Below are 21,463 nucleotides of genomic sequence, written 5' to 3' on the forward strand. Positions count from 1 at the left end.
CATATGCCAGGTACTATGGGATGCTGCCTGCTGCAGAAACTGCAGTGAACCAAAGAGATGAAAATCACCGTCCTCATGGAATTTGCTTTCTATTAATATGCATGGCTAACAAACAAAATATATATATATAAAATATACAATATATTAGATGAATAGATTAATGGCTACTGCCCAGTCAACTTTGACTTATGGCTACCCCATACACAACAGAATAAAAGGTTGCCCAGTCCCACATCACTTTCATGATCACTGGCATGTTTGAGCCCAGCATTTTGGCTACTGTGACAAGCCTTGCTACCGAGAGTGTCCCCCACCCTCGCTGGCCCTCCATTTCACCAAACATGATGTCCTCCTCTGGTGATTGACCCTTCCTAATGACATGTCCAAAGCAAGCGAGTCAGACAATGTTCTGTTGTGATCCACAAGGTTTTCATTGGCTGATTTGGGAAGTAGGCCTGGGTTTGGATCTTACTAACTAGACCTCTCTGAACCTCAGTTTTTGTACCTCCAAAATAATAAGGTTATTTTAAGGGCTGATTGAAGCATCAAGTAAAGTCTGGTGCACAGTAAGCATTTAGTAGATTGTAGTGGCCATGCTGTTAGTGAGATTATGTGGAATAGACTCGATGTGCTCACTGATCAGGTGAACCTGTATATATGATGTGTAGCTCTGTGTGCTTAGAAAACGAGGAGGATACTGATTTAGTGCCACTTAGTGGATCTCTCCCCCACACCCTAACCGTCTAATTAAATAGGTCAAGCTAAGTAGAAGGGCCAACTTCTTACATAAACCCACTGCCATCAAGTCAATTCCAACTCATAGTGACCCTATACAGAAAACGAAAAGATATTTCTTTTCACAAAGAATAAGGATGTAGATGACTTGAATATATATCAAATTAAAAGTTGACCCAAGAAAAATTATGTTTAAGACTCCAAAGAGAAATCCCTTTTGATGGGAAGGCTGAACTCCAGCAGAAGAATTGCAAAAAAATTAGAAAAATGATTAAGTCTGCTTTACAATGTATTATATATACAATGTCAAGAAGCAATGTAATCAATGTTGAAAAATTTCCGGAAGTCGGACAGAAATAGAGACTGATGTTGTTGTTATAACATGATATTTTTAGCTGCCATCAAGTCAGCTCCAACTCATGGCAATCCCATGTACAATAGAATGCAACGCTGCCTGGCCTGACACCATCTCCGTAATTGGTTGCAGATCAGACCATTGTGATCTATCAGCTTTTAATTAGCTGGTTTTCTGAAGTGGATCTCCAGGCCTTTCTTCCTAGTCCATCTTAGTCTAGAAGCTACACTGAAACCTGTTCAGCATCATAACAACACACAAGCTTCCAGTAACTGACAAGTGGTGGCTATGCATGAGGTGCTCTGACCAGGAATTGAACCTGGGTCTTCTACATAGAAGGTGAGAATTCTGTCACTGAACCACCAATGCTCCCATAGAGACACAATAGACCTAATAGCTGGAATGATGTCCTGAGAGAATTACCTCAAGCAGATCATTAACATTGCCAGCATCACATCACTGAAAGATGGTGGTGGGGCCTTTGAATAAAGGGCGTGGAGTAGGCTCATGTCCAAGATGGTGGGGATCTGCTCCCTATCTGGGCTAGTCATTGTGCCCATTAAAACTGCAGAAGGGTGAGACTCAGGTGTAACATCAGAGGACAGAGAGTCCATGTCTGACCCGCCATTCTGCCAGAGCAAGCAACCATCCAACTCCAATAACAGGGCAGTGATAAAATTGGGCTATTGGCTATGAATATTATATACTTATTGATCTCCTACATCATAATAGGTACCATTCCATTGAGACGTGGAGACCAGACAAGCTTTCTATATAGAAAAACCCTCTCCTGAGAGTTACAATTTGAGAACAAAGCTCTGTTATCTGATGCTTTCTCACTTATTTGCAGCAAGGACACTAGGGCACGAGATCGGAAACCATCCAAGCAAAATAACAGGGTTCAGTCTAATTCTACCAGTCAGGATTTCAATATCTTTGGAAATCAGTAAACTGTGTGTGATGTATAAGACAACTTCTTTTGACTAGGAAGACTTGGCTCTTCACAAATTGGCCGTCTCCTCTCCCATGACTAAACAGTGATGTGTTTCTCTAGCACTTTTACGTTTTTAATCCAGCAAAATGGTTCATCAGCATTATATTTCTTCCCTCTCAGAAGCGCCCTTGATATTCTTGTCCAGGCCCCTCACAAGCCATCAGGCAGAGTGGTCACAAAAGAGTTCCTGGGCTAAGTGACAGGAATTTAAAATTTACCAACTTTACTTTATGCTTTCTAGGCTGCCATGTGCTCAGACTCTTCTGGAAAGTGCTTAAAAGCTGCAGGGACTTCCACCTCTTCTTTGAGAGTTCAGAAACTACCATCGGAACCCAGGCAAACTCTCTCACACCTTGCTCAGTATAGTCATAGTTGATGTTGGCTAAGATTCTGTGTTTCTAACAAACTCCTGGGGAAGGTTGCTGCTGCAGTTCTTGGGCCATATCTTTGAGTGGCAAAGCTCAATGGGAGACTGAGCAAGCTAATGCAAGGCTACATAGAGGTACCACCACTCGTCTATCAGTCTGTCATACTCTGGTAGCTTGAGTTTTGCTATGATCCTGGAAGCTATGCCACTGGCGTTTCATATACCCGTGGTGAACAGGTTTCAACGGGAGATTTCAGAGTAAGACAGACTAGTAAGAAAGGCCTGAAGATCTATTTCCAGAATTATTCAATTAAAACCTGTGGATCACAACAGAGTACAGCCTGATATAGTGCTGGAAGAGGAGCCCCTAGGTTGGAAGGCGCTCAAAATACACAGTGACCACAGCCATGGACTCGCGCATACCAACCATCATGAAGATGATGCAGAACCAGGTAATGTTTCATCGTATACGGGGTAGCCATGAGTCGAAGCCGACGCCACGGCAGCTATCAACAGTGTATGTGGAAGGAGTAATGAACGGGCAAGTGAAATCAGGTAAGTCTTGGACCACTCCCTTAACCCTCTGAATTTGAATTCCTCATTTATAGAGTGGAATAATTACAAAAATCACCTCACAGAGCTGTTGTGAAAGCAGAGAATGCTCTCAGTAAAAAGAAGGAATATGACATCACCCTAGAAGATAACTACGAAATGGAGTTTGCTCTTTCTCTCCTAAAATGATTGGGTCAGACCCCAAGGCCTTTATTTCCAGCTGAGAAGTTATATGTATGTGAAAATGTGATGTTCTTATTTGTATCATCTTGCAACGTTTCTTTAGACATTAAAGAAAAACGAGTCAGCCAGCATTCTGGTCTTCCCAGTCTTTTTGGTGCTGCTAAGCTCTTCAACCTTCGTGTTGAAATTCTGCTTAAGATAGCTTAGTGGATATAGTTCAGGGAAACAGAGCTAATTCTTAGCAGAACTGCTTTTTAATTGAACACAAATGGCTATAATTACCATTGGGAAGCAGAAATATTATGGAATGTTACAAATCTAATTGATTTGTACAAAGATATAGTGCAATTGAGTCCAAGTGGCAATTAATAAGTTAGCAAGGAATAAAGGAGATAGAACAATAAATAATTTTTATGTTTTAAATTGTTTCAACTTTCATGACATGTTTAATTCTAGAATTTGGGAAGAATTGTACAGTGATTGAGCTCCTTAAAGCCAGTAAGAAATGCTTAGCTTAGCAGCTAGCTCGTTCTTCCAGAAAATAAAACAGACAGATTGTCAGTCCACGCCGTTAGCATTTTTCAGAACGTGCCTCCGGATTTCATTCTGTTGGACTTCTTGGAGTTCATCATGTTTTCTAGAGACATTCATGAGTGTAGACAGAATTTAGCTTCAGTAACGTGATTGCCTGGCTCTGTCTCTATCTCACCTTTCTTTAAGCAGAGAAACCTAAAAATCAATAGAGAAAATTTCCTATCCTGGGTTAAATCTTGGAAGAAGCAAAAAAGGATAAATGTGCAGGGAAAAGCAGGGAGAGGAGGAAATACTGATTCTCTGAGGAGCTGCAGTCAGAAGAAGGAGAGGAAGAACTGTTGGTCTGTGGGTAGCCAGTCAGCAGCTGCTGCGGCATCAACTCCAACTCATGGAAATGAGTCTCAGATGAGTAGAAATGTGCTCTATCGGGTTTTCAATGGCTGATCTTTTGGAGTAGATTGTCAGGCTTTTCTTCTGAGGTGCCTCTGGGTGGACTTGAACCTCTAACCTTTTGGTTAGCAGCCGGGTACGCTAATGATTTGCACCACTAACCATTTGCACCACCCAGGGACTCCAATGGGGACAAAAGTAGGCCACTTTTTGTTGCAAAAAGCTTTTAAAAGGGCCTTGTTCAGCATGCTTTGGCTCAAAACTTCTGATGTCATTCTTGTTATTGTTGTTGATGTTATTATTACTATTACTTTTGTCCCGGATGGAACGGAAATTTTCTTCAGAAACACCAAAGGGCCAGCTCTAATCCATGCTTGATATTGCCTGGGGCCTAAATTTAGCATAGTACGTGCACATTTTGCATGAGAATGAAAATGCCAACAGATACTTGTGAATATCATAAAAAGTGTCACTTAATGGAATACAGAAAAATTTACACATGATTTGAGGTTGAAAAGTTTCCATTTTTGAGGCCAAATTCTGTGTTCCTTATATCGACCATTTCTAATTTGAGTTGATATTTGACTTTCAGGAAATGTCTTCTTATTCTTTTATCCTTATTAGGATATTAATTTTAACAGAGAACTTAAAGTCTTAGTAGTCATTTGATACTGGAGCAAGACCAACTTCTTTAACAATAACAGAGCTAATATAATAAAAGCCATCAGGTTTGGGATATTTTATGAAAATGTTTAATTCAACTGTTTCTTTGGAATGTAGTAGTCATAGTTTGGAATTTAAGTTACAATTCAGTTCTATGTGGGTCTTATGCTACTCAGTGTCTGAGAATACAAATGTCATTTAAAGTTAAGGCTTTGCTGTTCATTTTGAAACAACAATTTACAAGTGTCATATTGTCATAGAAAATAAAAATTTCTGTAAAAAAAATTTGCACAAAATTTTATGATGGTACAAAACATGAAGCAATAATATACCAGTAAAATGAAAACATTTTACTACAGAAAGTTTTTTTATAGATTTCAATAAAGAAAAAAATATGTTATTTTATACCTTTAAAAATTACGAAACAATCTAAAACAATATAAACTGAACATTTTGTAACACTGCCTTTACAAATTAATAACTTTATAAACATATAATTTTTAAATATATTTATCAGTGCAAGATACTTTTAAAATTTAAAGTTGCAGTATCGTTTTTCCTTGGTTGAGGGACATTAAGTCCGTTGCCTTTGGGAAAAAGAAAATCAAGTCTTGCTTAGTGTTTTCTTCCTGGTATGATTATAACCACTGAATGAATGCTTCTGGGGAAAAAAAAAAACAAACAACTTCTTTCATAGTAATCAATACTTTCCCAGAAACAAAAGGCATTCTCAATGCAGTTATGCCAAGATGAATGCATTGTCTTGACTATGGTGCAAATGTGAAATGTGGCTCCCATAAGTGCTTTAGGAGGACAGTCTAAAAATTATCCTGCGCCACAGGGCCTGATGCAGATACACCGAAATCAACCAAAGCTTCTTTGGGTTGATTCACACACTGCCTTGATGTGGTATTTACTTTGTTCTGCTGTTAGAGACTTAGGTCTTGCCAGCCCAAGTCCCGCCTTTTCTTCATGGCCATCATGAGCCATTGGAAATACCTCTAGAAGCATTCATTCAAGTTCCTGTTTTTTTCAGGGTTGCTGCCGAATGGATTATTTTAAACATTTAACTTTGCTCATCTTCCCCTCTCTTATCTTAAAAGAGTTCACCTCCAGGCACCAGGATTTATAGTTTCTTCCTTAAATGGACTGTTCTTTCCTCCACCTCCCTTGTTTTACTCAATACCCAAATCAGAATGTTCACAGGGGCCATTTTTTGCATACTTGGATGTAAAATCTCAATTTTTTTGTGTGTGTGTATTTAGAAAGTTTTACTCAGCCCTTCCTTCAAGTCGTACTTGAAAACCAATTAATATTATTCTTTCCCTCAATTTATCACTATTTCTATTAAATTCAAACATTGTTATCAATGAGCATTTTGATCAGGATAGACAGACAAATGGCTTCAGGAAAAAAGATACTGTCACTTTAACCAGTTAACAAGAAAACCAAAGTTAGACTTTGGAGGGCAAAGTTAGGAATTTCCCTTATTTACTTATTTTAAAACATAAAGTCTAGTAAAATTGTTTGCCATTCCCAGCAAGGTTAAAGCTGCAAGTTTCTTTTCTGGACAATGGCAAATGCTTAAATTCTAAGAGAGAAAAAAAGACAGAGAGATAAGAGAGAGAGAGAAAGCGTTTACATCTGAAAATACATTCCATGTGAAAGGACAATAAGAGAATATTGCAGCTTTATACAAAAGGGTCAAGAGACAGGAAATTGAACTACAGAAAAAAGCAGAACAAGTAAGCCACATTGCCAAGTCTTCGGAGCCCTTGCCTTCCCGGGGGTTGACATCTCACACTAAAATATACTTTCTTCTTAGTCAGTGGGCCACCAGGGTTTCACCAGCGAGAACCAGAGTAGGTTGTTAATGTAACACAATGAGAACCAGTAGAAACAAAAAGGCACTTGAGAGGACAGAGACTAGCCAGTGCCAAGGAGTTTTCGTTTCGGTTGTCGGCAGCACACCCAGTTGCCAGCACTGTTTGGTGATGGCACAGTTTTCTGCATGGAGTTCACAAGCACGAGGTTTAGTACAACACTGGAAAACATCAAGAAAATTTGATGGTATTGCTTCGTAAAGAGAGCTGACACACTATACCGGTACCGAGGCTACAGTACTTTTAAAAGAAAACATCCTAATTCTTCTTTGCCTATGCACAACGCGGCCAATTATACACAAGTACAGCTGCAGGGGTCCATGGAAATGCAGTTATTCTAATATATCCTGGGCACTGGGCTAAAGGTAGCATGTCCATCAAAAGGGCCCCACTGAATACACTTGGTGCCAGCATCTTGGATTTTGCAGTTTCCAAAAAGAATCCATGAAAGGGAAAGGAGAGAGAGAAGGGGGGAGTTGAAAATGAATCATTACGTCAATCATACTTGGTCTCAATACCAGCATCTGATTATCCAATTGAAACCAACAGAAAAAAAACGGACTGTACATGATTCCGATTGTTAACACAGCTCACTTGTCCACGTCTGTCGGCTATACTCATTGAAGCTCCTGAGAAAAGCCTGGCTCGGCGTCCTCCACGCACTTCCCAGCTTGTACAGTAAGAGAAGATCCACAGTTCCCCAGCACGCTCAAGTTCCGTCCTTCCACTGCAATTCCCCCACGGTCTTTTCCTCTCCACATGCCTTCATGCCTCTGAGTAAGTACTCTGTGTAGTCAGTTTGTCTTTTTTCAACTTCACGCCATCCACAAGTTCAAAGTTATAGTTCTCCAGGGCAGACAAATTTCTTTCGGACATGCCGTTGTGCCAACAGGCACAGTAGAGCACGACCCCACAGACAGCACCCAGGAGGACCCCCAGGGCGCTCATGGCGATAATCGTGATGAGGATGGGGTCCAAGGTCTTCAGCACGTTGCCTGGCTTCCTTGAGATGTTTTCCTCGCCGTCTTCCGTGCCTTTGTATCCTGGCGTGCTCCCTAAGGAGGAAAACAAAATTGGCACCGTGAGCAATACCAACATGCTGGATGAAAGCAAACAGAATAAAAGAAGGAAAAAAAGGTGCGGGGGCGGGGGGACTAATCACGTGGTCCACCTTTGCCTGTAGTCTCCCAAGAGCCCGCTGAGGCTGAGTGAAGTGGAGCTGGGCTCCCCCATCGCCTGTGGCCACCAAGGTCTCTGTCTGATTCACTGTTGGGAACTGAGGCGTGGGAGGTGAGGGTGTTGGGAAGCTGACGCTGTAATTCTGCATAGAGCTGAGCACATGAAAAATACCGATTCTGGTTAAAAAGTGAGTGTTATCTTCTAATCATATTCAGATGTCCTGCAGCCCTCCATCTGTGCTAGATTGTAATCTGTGTTTATAGACCTGGGCCAGATATGTGGTCATTAAACTTTGCAAGATGCTTAGTCACACGTGTTGCGAGGGGAGCCATGTGAATATCCCCTGTGCCTTTGCCTGATTCCAAAACCAGACCCGAGGAGACCTTCAGTGTTGCCCTTGTCTATGGTGTGGTTTCCAGGGTCTGGGCACAGCTTTACACATGTGCTCATTCTCCCACGTGTACAATCTTCAAACCAAACCAAAGTTTCCCCCCAAGCTTACAATGGTTTCGCTCAAAGAGGAGAGATCTCTCAGAGTGTGTGAATGTTCACAGCTAACATTTAAAGAGTGTTAAGAGCTCAAATCTGGAAACCGTGTCTAGGCTATGCTGAATAGAACACACTTAAAAATCAGCATCTTTGCAGCCTTACTGGTTTCACTGGAGAGAGTTACACTGCTCCACAGTGTGGGCACTGGGGAAATGTTTTCTTTAGAGTGGAACATGAGAAATTATTAACAGGGGCGCTTTGAGCCTAATTACCTGGTACTAGAAACAGGACTGAAATGTTAATGTGCAACATGTTTGGTGTTTACTTCATGGTGTTCAGATCAACAAAGATTCCCATCAAAGAAAACTAAAAATATGAGACGCAAGTCCCTAAACGGGGGAAAACAAGCCAATGGTGCATATTAATATTCTCTCCCTTGATGAAATATTGTTTTGAAACAACCACTAACGGAGTTTACCTCTCAGTGTGGGCTTTGTAGCCAAGCTAAACGAGCCACGTATTAATATTCCTAACACCATCATACTGTATTTATTCGACTCTGTCAAGTCTGTGTCTTGCTACGAGAGGATTGCATTCTGAACAGGAACAGACGCTGGTACACCGTAATAGCTATGGCGTGGCACTTCCTGCAGCAGCTGTCTAATACCCAGAACTTCTAGCCAGGAGGTGCAGAAACCTCGAGGATAAAATAATATTAAAAAAAAAAAAAAGTTGCTGTCTAGTCAATTCTGACTCATAGTGACCCTATAGGACAGAGTAGAGCTGCCCCATAGGGTTTCCAAGGAGTGGCTGGTGGATTTGAACTCTGACTTTTTGGTTAACCACTGATCCCTTAACCACTGTGCTACCAAAACAAAATATATTAAGCAACACCAATTCTGAATGAATGTCTTGAATGGATCATAAAGCAGTGTTCAATGAAAACGCTTGTTTTAGAGTTAATTTGTGTAAATGTGGTGCCACTACCTAATTAACCGCGTTACTAGGGCTAATTGCCTCTCTGAGTTTCAATCTTACCATCTGTAAAAACGGGGATAGATACACCTGGTGCAGTGGTTAAGTGCTACGGCTGCTAACCAAAAGGTTGGCAGTTCAAATCCACCAGCCGCTCCTTGGAAACCGTATGGGGCACTTCTGCTCTGTCCTACAGGGTCACTATGAGTCGGAATTGACTTCACGGCAATGGGTTTGGTTTTTTTTTGGGGGGGGGGTTTACGAGACTGCTGTGACAATTAAATAAGATAGTCTATGTAACCTGCTTGGAAATACAGTAGTCCCTCAATAATCCTTGCTACTATCATTATCATCATTATAAAACCAGGGTCCCAGTAGATGGGAAATGATGAATCACACATATTGGATACATAGAAACTGGCCTCCATCCTTTACAAATCATATCTAGACATGAACCAGACACAAGAATTGGGGTTGGTTGTATATCAGAGTGTGAAAATTATCATAAATCATTGGGTAAGTCACCGCCTTCACTGTTCTCAGTTTCTATAGTTGTCAAATGGGAGTGTTTCACTTGATTATCCTCTGAGTCTCCTTCTGGGCTTAGGCAGCAAAGGGTCAGGGCCAGCACTCTTCTCCCAGGGCTCAGCTGTTACACAAGCTGACCGTGTCACAAATTCCCAAAAGTCTTAAGGGCAGCTTAGGGGAGGGCGCTCTGTGCAACAATAGAATCTATGGCCCAACTCAGGGCTATGGGCGTGGACATTCATTTTATTTGAATTGAATTGATATACCAATGTATTAGAGTTCCAGAAAGCTTCTTCGTTAACATAATGGAAGCTATAGTAAAAAAATTTTTAATTGGTCATCAACGCAAATTTACCTGCTTCATCAATTTTATTTTCTGGGTGTTTTTTATCCAGGTCTGCAGGTTCTACAAGTCAAACAAAATTGAAAGAAGTTATTTGAACTGTCAACAAAATGCAATATACATAGACCAAGAAGATAAAATACTTAGGAATAAATCTAACTAGGGACATAAAAGACCCATACAAAGAAAACTACAAAACACTACTGCAAGAAACCAAAAGAGGCCTAAACAACTGGAAAAACATACCATGCTCATGGGAAGACTCAACATTGTGAAAAGTCAATACCACCCGAAGTGATCTACAGATACAATGCAATCTTGACCCAAATCCCAACAGCATTCTTTAATGAGATGGAAAAAACTAATCACCAACTTTATATGGAAAAGGAGGAAGCCCAGGATAGGTAAAGCATTATCGATGAAGAACAAAGTGAGGCCTCACACTACCTGATCTTAGAACCTATTATACAGTCACGGTAGTCAAAGCAGCCTGGTATTGGTACAACAACAGACACATAGACAAATGGAACAGAATTGAGAACCCAGATGTAAATCCATCCATCTATGAGCAGCTGATATTTGACAAAGCGTCAAAGTCCGTTAAATGGGGAAAAGGCCGCCTCTTTAACAAATTGTGCTGGCATAAGTGGATGTCCATCTGTGAAAAAATGAAACAAGATCCATACCTTACACCATACACAAAAACTAACTCAAAATGGATTGAAGGCCTAAATACAAAACCTAAAGTGATAAAGATCATGAAAGAAAAAATAGGGACAATGCTAGGAGCATAACAGCATAAATAGAATATGAACCATAACTAACAATGCACAAACACCAGAAGAGAAACTAGATAACTAGGAGCTACTAAAAATTAAACAATTATGCTCATTAAAAGAGTTCACCAAAAAGGTAAAAAGAGAAAGTACATAATGGGAAAAAAATTTTGGCTATGACATATCCGAGAAGGGCCTAATCTCTAAAATCTGCAGAATAGTGCAACACATCAACAACAAAAAGACAAATAATCCAATTAAAAAATGGGCAAAGGATATGAACAGACCCTTCACCAAAGAAAACATTCAGGTCGCTAATAGACACATGAGGAAATGTTCACAATCATTAGCCATTAGAGAAATGCAAATCAAAACTACAATGAGATGCCGTCTCACCCTGACACTACTGGCACAAATAACAAACAGAAAATAACGAATGTTGGAGAGGTTATGGAGAGATTGGAACTCTTATGCACTGCTGGTGTGAATGTAAAATGGTGTAAACGCTATGGAAAACCATATGGCACCTCCTTAAAAAGCTTGAAACAGAAATACCATAAAAGCCAGCAATCCCACTGCTAGGAATATGTCCTAGAGAAACAGGAGCCCTCACAGGAATAGACATATGCACATCCATGGTCGTTGCAGCATTCTTCACGATAGCAAAGCTGGAAACAACCTAAGTGCCCCTCAACAGATGAATGGATAAATTACGGTACACACACACAGTAGACTGCTATGCAACACTAAAGAACAATGATGAATCAGCAAAATATTTCACAACACGGATGTACTTGGGTGGCATTAGGCTGAGTGAAATAAGTCAATCACAAAAGGACAAATATTGTTTGATGCCCTGTACCTGTTGCTGTCCAGTTGATTCTGACTCATACCCACTGCTGTTGAGTCGATTCCAACTCATAGTGACCCTATAGAATAGAGTAGAACTGCCCCATAGCGTTTCCAAGGAGCTGCTGATAGATTTGAACTGCTGACCTTTCTGGTTAATAGCGAACTCTTAACCATTGCACCACCAGGGCTCCCCACTATTATAAGAACTCAAGGAAAGTTGTACACACAGGAAAAAAAATGCTTTGATGGTTATGAGGGTCTGGAAAGATGGAAGGGAAAATCACTAAATAGATAGTAGAAAAGGGTCAACTTTGGTGAAGGGAAAGACAACACACAATATAGGGGAAGTCAGCAAAACTTGACCAAAGCAAAATCATAGACATACCCTTAGACACATCTAAACACTTTGAGGGACTGACTTGCTGGGGCTGAGTGCTGGGAATCATGGTCTTGAGGGACATCTAGCATCTAGGTCAATTGGCATAACATAGATCATAAGGAAAATAGTCTATATCCTACTTTGGTGAATAGTGCCTGGGGTCTTAAAAGCTTGGGAGCAGCCATCTAAGATACATCTATTGGTCCCATCCCATCTGGAGCAAAGGAAAAATGAAGACAATTAAAGACACAAGGAAAATATTAGCCCAAAGGACTAAAGGACCACATGAACCAGAGCTTCTACCAGCCTGAGTCCAGAAGAGCTAGATGGTGCCCTGCTACCACCACCAACCACTCTGACAGAGATCCACAACAGAGTCTGGGACGGAGCGGGAGAAAAATGTAGTACAAAATTCAAATTAATGTAAAAGACCAGACTTACTAGTCTGACAGTGACTGGAGGAACCCCTGAGACTATGGCCTGGGACACTCTGCTAACTCAGAACTGAAACCACTCCCAAAGCCCCCTTTTCAGACAAAGATTAGACAGGCCTATAAAACAAATAATAACACATGTGCGGAACGGGCCTTCATAGTTCAAATATATGCCAAAAGGCAGGAAGGGACAGGAACTGGACGAATGGATACAGGGAACCCTGGGTGGAAAGGGGGAGAATGCTGTCACATTGTGGGGGTTGCAACCAGTGTCACAAAACAATGTGTATAAATTCTTAAATGAGAAACTTGAGCTGTAAACTTTCACCTAAAATACAATGAAATTAAAAAAAAAAAAAAGAACATTCAGAACATTCAGAGGAAGTATACCGTAAACAAGGGAAAGATCATCACCAATATCAGGGCACCTGTAGAGGGTGAGAGACTTATAAGCCAAACCAAAGCCATTGCCATCAAGTCGGTTCCGACTGGTATAGCTGACTCTAAAGTCTTGGAGATATTCTATTTCATACTCTAAAGGTGGGGAATAGTCATTACTTTGCTTTATTATTACTGTTCAAATGGTTCATGTGTGCTTTATATATTCTTTTCTATATATTATATATAGCACAATAAAGCAAATTTTAAAATAAAACACACATTAAAAAGGATAAAGAAGGGTGTTTCATATTGATTAAAACCAAACCTATTGCCATTCAGTCGATTCCGACTCACAGCTATCCTATAGGACGGAGTAGAACTGCCCCACAGGGTTTCCAAGGAGCAGCTGGTGAGGGCAAACTGGCGACATTCCGGTTAGCAGCTGGAGCTCTTAACCACCACGCTACCAGGGCTCCATATTAATTAAAGATATAAGCTATTAGCTTATATTGATTAAAGATATGTTATTAGCCATGAATCTTTATGAACATAGTTACATAATATTGAAAAGTATGAAGACTGAAAATAAATGATGAAAATGACCAATCCACGATCGTAATGGAAGACACCCTTCTCTCAGAATCAAGGATGGAGCAGACAAGAAAGATTTGAACAGCACAGTCAACAATCTTAACTGAACTTTCCTAAGAAAACACACTTTTTTTCAAACATGAAAGATTCACATAATCTGATCCCATTTCATGCTTGAAAAGAGACCATTGTGTTTTAGGTTTAGAAACTGAACTACTGAATCGTTCCTAGTTTTTGGTTTTGTGAATAGAGCTTTTATGAACATTTATGTACAAGACTTTGTGTGGACATGTACTTTCATTTCTCTTGGGTAAACACCTAGGAGTGGAATTGCTGGGTCGTGTGGTAGATGTATAACTCTGCTAGAAATTGCTGAACCCTTTTCCAGAGTGCTTGTACCATTTTACATTTGTACCAACAATATACTGCTTTCTTATATTGCTATTGCCATTGTAATTTAACTCTTTCATTGTTAACCAACTTTTCATTTGTTTACTGATGTGTGTTTATTTCAACTGAATTTCAACAAGCTCGTTAAAAGCAGAAGCCATGTGTTGTGGTTCTTTGTGGTTTTCAGCACACAACATAGCTGCTGAATGCATAACAGGCATTCAGTGAATATTTGTTGAATGATTATTGAAAAAAAAATACACAATCCACATGAACCATTACATACCCACACCATACACCCACACCCACGCCTCTGCTGGGTTTCCATTTGAGTTTTTAGTATAATCAGATCCCACCCCATAACCATGGAGCAATAGAGAGGCAATATTAAATGACTATGAAATTGGTGACATGGGGTATGACATGTCCCTTACAGTGTCAGATCTAAATCCAGGTAGCTGTTAGCAGAGTGTGTTTTAGGAGAAAAGAAGAGTGGACAGACCGGTTTGGACATCTAGAGTGTGGGAGAAACCTGGTGAAAAGAAGGAACAGAAGTGGAATTGTACATATGGCTACCATCTTGTACTTTGTAGACAACTGCTCCCTAAGTTTGTTGGGTGTTAGTTTGGGTTCCCAAACAGTATGTCAGCTCTTTGAGGTAAGAGACTGAATCCTGTGTCTTGCCAAAAAAAAAAAAAAAGGCTACGGGAGGAGTAGAGTCACAGTATCCCTATGGTACAGAGTAGAGGCCAGGGATTTTTTAGTACGTTGTTCACGACTACATCTCCAGCATTTAGAACAGTGTCTAGCACATAATAGGTGCTTCAATAAGTATTTGGTGTATGAATGAATGAATGACTAATAAAGATTTGGTAATCTCATATAGAAGCCCTGGTGGTGGTGTGATGAATAGGTTGGCTGCTAACCAAAAGGCTGACTCCTTGAAAACCGTAAGGGGCAGTTCTACTCTGTCCTATAAAAAACAAACAAACACACACAAAAAAACCCTTGCCATTGAGTCGATTCCGACTTACAGCGACCCTATAGGACAGACTAGAACTGCCCCACAGAGTTTCCAAGGGGGCGCCTGGTGGATTCGAACTGCTGACCTTTGGGTTAGCAGTTGAAGCACTTGACCACTATGGGCGCTATTAATCAGAATTGACTCAACGGCAATGGGTTTTTAACTGGTTTAATTTCATATAATTCATAGGTAAGTACTCCAGAACATATCTAATGAATTGATAAATATGATTACCTTAAGCATCTTTTGATTGGTACAGCAACATAAATACAGTGTTTTACTGGAGCCCCAATTGTTGCCAGAACAATGGGGAAGCAGCAGTTACAGCTAAGAAGATCAGTTACGCAAAAAACGTGCGCTCACAGAACTCTCTTAGCCATCTCTGCAGTCCCTGTGGCACCTGGCATGCTGCTTTGCAGATAGTATGTGGTCAGTTAAATCTATTGAACACAATTGAGTTTTATTTGTTTTAGTTTGTGGTGCTTGTGCTGACATTCCAAAACCATGGCCACATTGCTCTCACCTTTCAATAGGAGTGCAGCGGTATTACATATAGTGCAAATACATGAAATATATATTTTAACAGCTTTGCAGGCTTGGATGTGGGTGATTCGTAAATAGTTGCAACTGAAAAATTGAGCCTTACAGCTTTGGGTGAAAATTTTGTAAGTCATGTATCATTAAACAGATTTCCTTTTACAGTACAAAGAAACAGGCTTTCGCTCACTACATTTTTGGCTCCCAATTTCTTCAGCTGACTCTATCAAACTATTGCTACTTTAGGGACTGCGTACGTTCAATACACTGTATCATAAGAGCTTTGTAAGTGGCTGAAATGACCCAAAATTCATTATAGCCAATAGGCTCCATTTGTCTTAAATTTGCCCAATAGGCTTATCCCATTTTGTTATAATTAACGTCCTGTTTTTTTTTATATAATGATATATAACGAAAGTTTAAATGTAGCCAATGGAGCTGAAGACTAATTACTGTGCTATTGTATTACCATTAGTGATGCTACTTCTAGTTATATAACAAGAGTTATATAACAAGAACTAGGGAATATGAATTGGTTTTTTATGTCAGACTTTGATCTATACAGTACCAGACCAATAAGGACCAACTCTGAAGGTATGAGGCAAAGTCTCTGGATTCCATTTGCTATTTTGAATCATTTCAACTATTTTTGGAGTCAGCAATGTCTATGCACTTATAATAAAACAGGGAATTATGGCTTCTGTGATTCACTAGCAACGTAACCTTCATTAAATTCACTGCAATCAAAGTTATCAAAGGCCTTCTGTTTTGTTTATACATTCAGGTGCTTGAAATTATCCAGATGTTTGAGCTTACCACTTTCCATCAAAATTTCTGGTACGGCATATATAGCCATATACATAGCGGTGAGCCTTTCTTCTTTGCTATGATCTTTGGATTCCACTTTATTTAGGTAGTTTTGCAGGTACCAACCAGACAATTAATGAACTAGGTAGGTTAGGTGATGGGGTGACTAAAGGTAACTTGACCTGATTTTATGCCCTGTTGCATTAGAACGTGCTTTTCATACGGTGCGCCTAGAGCCAACATCGAAATTCCAGGCCTAAATGAGCAAGACAAAGGCCATCACGTGGCAAGTCTCTCGCTCCGGCCAACGGCTTCACTGGTGTCAACAGCAGCTCAGACTTACTTGCACAGTCCTCTTGTGAAATGTGGTTGTTAATACTAATGTCATCAACTGCAATCCCGCCAAGGTTTCCTTTTCCGATTTCGCCCTCAAAAATCACCTAACAAAATGAGATCATTTTCACAATGTTTAAATGTGAGTCCCAAATAGCAGTGTTTACAAATGCTTGTCCAGTTCCAGATATGGCACAAAAATGAAATTCCCGAGATTTCACATAAGCACACACTTTGCACATCAATCAATATTTGCTGCCTGGTGATGGCATCAAGTGTCTCCTCAGACTCTCTTTTTATAATACATAATGTAAAGCTGGGAAAAGCCACAAATAAAAGGCATGATCCATTGTGACAACCCAGAAATAGATTGTAAAATAGCATTTTCCCTTTCTCAGCAAATGGCTTCTTTTCCTGGAATCTAGGAGACTGGAATATGCTACTGAGATTACCATCGCGGCAATCATATCTCAGGTTTACAAAGCAATGAAATAATTGTTGAAATAATTCCCCCATCACATTTGCACAGTTGTTGTTTTTAGCGGCCGTTGAGTTGGCCCCCGACTTGCGGTGACCTCCTATGTTACAGAGTACAACTGCTTCATAGGATTTTCTTGGCTGTAACCTTTACAGAAGCAGATTGCCGGGCCTTTTCTTCCATGAAGCCTCTGGGAGGGTTTGATCAACCAACCTTTAGGTTAGCAGCAGATTGCAAACTGCTCGCACTACCTAGGCTCCCTCACATTTGTGTAACTTCCAAAATATTACTCCAGTGTTCCTGAAGCAACTGGCCCTCTCCAGCCTAGGTAAGGGGTCATACCTGATAAAGCTTCAGAGACTTGTGAAGCAAAACACGTCCCTCCTTCCAGTGATCTCCTTGGTGCCCAATAGCCATCCAGACCAACTGGTCATATTCCTCTGGCTTCTGGTAGCGTAGCTTGACCCTCAGTGTGCCAACATGGGAACCAGACATGTGGTACCAGAAGGTCAGGCAGTGGGCTGAGTTCTGGGAATAAACCACAGGGCTCACCAGACGAGCCACTTTGCCCTTCTGGTTCTCATCAGCTTGGGAATAGATGAAGTTGCCATCTCCTGCTGTGGCAAAAAAACTGTGTTAGGAAGAATGGCCACGTTTACAACTCCTTTGTCGCTTGTTTCTCAAGTTCTACTCATCAAAACTTCTCTCCCAGGCTGAGCACCCGAGAACCCAAACACACAGTGGAAAGGGAGCAGAGTTGTTGGGAAACCTCTTTGGCACCTAAGGCTTCACTCTAAGCCTCTCTGGGTGGACATTTGATTAGGGAAGGTACAATAGCATGAATTCTATACTACTTATTTAGAACGCACAGTCATATGAGCGCAGGCCGTGACTCAAATCTGCCTTAGCACCATTGTAAGCCAACTGAAAGCAAAGAGCAGCCTGACAATGACTTCTCTGTGAAGAAAACCTATTTTTGTGCAACTTTCAGATCACTTCAGCACCACCCATTTGAACACCAGCATGGAATGGACTAATTGACATGTACTGTTATTGATCATCAGAGCAGCAGAACCTCTGAGGATACTTTGGTTACTATATTTGTTTGATAATAATAGAACTGTAGTTTTGCAAAATAATCTAGCAATTACTGTTTTTTTCCAAACCCAGATGATTTTTTTCCCTAGTTTATTTGATGGCATATAAATTCCTTAAACACCTGAAAGCTTGATCCTCAACTTCGAGCTTCACTACTGTTTGATGTGGGTTTCTGGTTCAAGGTTGTGTTTCTGAGGCTCATTAGAATGTGCCATTTTGGCAACGTAGACATTTGCTGAGCTGCTAGGACTTGCTTGGCTTTTCTGTTAATTATCCCCCGTGGGAATGTTCCCTCCTGCCATCACCTGGTCTAAGCACACAACTCTTGTTTCACTGTTTGCGCTACAAATAGAAATCAGCTCCTCTAATGCCTCACCTGATGTAAGCGTGAACCGGAGGCTCTGGCCTCAATGGGTGGCAGGTGTGCTTTGTTTGCTGCCCAAGAGGCTAGCATGTTTGTGAGATATGTTTTCAGTGTGCATATGTGGGCATGTCCTCGTATCTGCTTGTCTATGTCACCAGTGTCCATGTGGAGGTGAGATATGTTGGTGGGCAGCTTTTCACTTACCTGACTGCTGCCATGAGAACCCAACAGAACACTCTTAAATAAACCAATGAGTGGGATAATAAAAGAATAGTTGAAATAAGTCACAGCCCCAGCAGTATGTTCTATGTTGACTTTGTGAAGTGTCCGCTTTTGACTGAGCAGACTCAGTCACTTCTGGGTTTGTTTTACCCCAAATTTACCAAGTATGGGTCACTCGTCTGTGTGACAGTGCCATTTCACTGAGATGAGTAGGGTTTCAGCCCACCAAGACAGACAGGTTAAAAAAGTGCACCTATCTTGCTTCTGTCCCTCCTAATCTTATGGGAAAAGAATGACGTTGGAGAGGCTGCAGAGTGGAAACACATTTATTGAGCCCTTGCAGTTTATTTAGGATAATCAGAGACTACGTGGTAAAGGGGATGAAAAATAGACATGGAAATAGGGAAGAAGGTTGCCTGAGAAAGGTCTCATGGCCTCCGCCCTGCTGCCATTGTGGGCTTCTAAAACTTTGCTTATGTCACTCCTCTGCTCACAGTTCTTCAGTGGGTCCTCACCAGCCCCAGCCTGCCCACACTCCTTCACACAGCAACCAAAGCCTAACGTCTACTACCATGCATCTAGATGCTTCCCATGGGGGAACCTATCCAGTCACACCATTTGCAAACCTCTAAAACATAACACCTCCACTATGACTTTCACATGCTATTCCTTCAGTTCATTCAAGCCCCAGCTTAGACTGTGTCTAAGACAGAACTACTTGCTCTGTTTCTCTGAGGCCTCCTGTCATGGGTTGAATTGTGTTCCCCAAAAAGGTATGTTGTCCTTATTCTGGTGCTTACAAATGTGGCCTTGTTTGGGAATAGGGTCTTTGAAGGTGTTCTCAGTCAACATGAGGTCATAGTAGAGTAAAAAAAAAAAGAGTAGGCGGGTCTTAATCTCATCTGAGTGGGGTCCTTCTAGAAAAGGAGAAGAGACACAGAGGGAAACTGCCCATGCAAAGACGGAGGCAGAGACTGAAAACGCCAAAGATTGCCAGAAAGCACTAGAAGCTAGGAAAAGGCAAGGAAGGATCCTCCCCTAGAACCTTCAGAGACAGCATGGCCCTGCTGACACCTTGATTTCAAACTTCAGCCTCTAGAACTGTGAGGGAATACATTTTGGTTGCTTTATGTTACCATTTGTGGTGCATTACCACGGCAGCCCTAGGAAATGAAGACACCTCCTTTCGTATCTTTTACCATCGAAGACACCTCCTTTCTTATCTTTTACCATCATTCTCACCTCTGTACTGGAGGCTCTCAAACCCACTGCTTTGTAATGGTTTCCCACCCACAACCAAACTGTGAGCTCCTTAAGAGAAGGGAAACCTCCTTTATATCTACATTGCCAGTGCCCAATACAGCAGCCATGTAATAGGTCTACTCAAGTAAGCTGAGCTCAATGGACAAAGACGCTGGATTTCAGGACTCTTTTGTAAGGAGGTACACAGCTTCATTCTTAGGGGTCAAATGCAGAACACCTTTAAATATGTTCAAAATTGGGCAGCAAAATATTTTACCTGGGTAGAGTTAATTAATTAAAAAAGAAATAAAACCCCTCAATATCTAATTTGCAAAGTTTCTTCAAATATAAACAAGTGATATATAACAGGTAATGTCATCGTGTGTGTGTGTGTGTGTGTGTGTGTTGGTGTTGTGTGTGGGCTCTTTTCATCTAGAGTCCCTGAGCATTAAAGAGTTCCTGCCTTTAAGATGTTTGGCTTGCCCATCTCTCTCACAGTCCGATTATTTTTCACTCTGGCTGCAGGAGGCTATTTCTAGAAAGGACAGACCAGCTGTGATAGCTGAGTAAAACTCGGTGTCTGGGAGAACAAAAGGGGCAAGTCTTTCTTAAGGGAGGACAGCTCTTTTCAGCTGTTAATTTAAGACAAGCCCCACTTTTCCGATACCCCAACACATAAAGCACTGATATTTTCCCTTTCAGGGGTTTTATCAGAGTTCTGGGTCAGGAACTCTGTCTTCATTTTCTCAATTAGCACTTTACTTCTGTAAGCCTTTCAGCTTTTGTCTCTGGCTAACATAGCTTTTAACCTTCTTTGAATGTCAGATCCTACTGAGCCATTTTTGCTTCACTTTGCATCAATTTTTCCACCATTACTGCCTTCATCTCAGCTAATTGCATTTAGTTAATTTGATGCCATTTGTATGTACAGTGCCATTTACAGTCAAAGTATTTTAAGTTTTCTAAAACTGCTTGTCTTAAGATTCCATTGAAAGTGTCTCAGAATTGAAGGCGTCCAATTTTATCCAATTTCCTTGTCATTCTCATTAGGCAAGGAGGTAGCCGTGGTGGAAGGAGGCCTATTCAACCTACTTAATGGTTATATTTGCTGGGAAAAAAAGTGAACAACAAAATGAGAAAGGCATGAAGTAGCCTCTGCCCATCCATCAACCCACTGACCCACTCATCCCAAATACCAGCTTGGGGAGAACTTTGCTTAATGAGATTTCTTAGTATCAGTCAATGCTCCTCTGGGGTATCTTTTGGGAAGCCACTCTTTGAGTAAGCTTTGCACCGAAAGTATCACTGAGTAGGGTAGCCATTTGTGGTTTAGATGTTTGTTGTATGTGTGTGTGGTGTGTGTTTTGCTGGGTCTTTATACCATA

At 40.9% G+C, this 21,463-nt stretch overlaps 1 protein-coding gene across 9 annotated transcripts in view; it reads right to left on the reverse strand.

Moving 5' to 3' along the window:
- Window positions 1-4,831: 4,831 nt before the first annotated feature.
- The window catches only part of NRP1 (neuropilin 1), a 188,652-nt gene continuing 172,020 nt past the window's right edge, over window positions 4,832-21,463 (reverse strand). For 6 of the 9 annotated variants that reach the window (XM_049881642.1, XM_049881641.1, XM_049881649.1 and 3 more), the window contains 4 exons: window positions 17,495-17,769; window positions 16,685-16,781; window positions 10,183-10,233; window positions 4,832-7,711 (listed from right to left, as the gene is read on the reverse strand). In XM_049881642.1, coding sequence (XP_049737599.1) covers window positions 7,422-7,711; window positions 10,183-10,233; window positions 16,685-16,781; window positions 17,495-17,769 — 713 coding nt within the window. In that variant the 3' untranslated portion in view covers window positions 4,832-7,421. The remainder of the gene's footprint in view (window positions 7,712-10,182; window positions 10,234-16,684; window positions 16,782-17,494; window positions 17,770-21,463) is intronic. The other 3 variants (XM_049881647.1, XM_049881643.1, XM_049881650.1) reach the window with 2 other exon arrangements.

The sequence above is a fragment of the Elephas maximus genome, chromosome 4 (genome assembly GCF_024166365.1).
Source record: "Elephas maximus indicus isolate mEleMax1 chromosome 4, mEleMax1 primary haplotype, whole genome shotgun sequence".
Taxonomy (NCBI): domain Eukaryota; kingdom Metazoa; phylum Chordata; class Mammalia; order Proboscidea; family Elephantidae; genus Elephas; species Elephas maximus.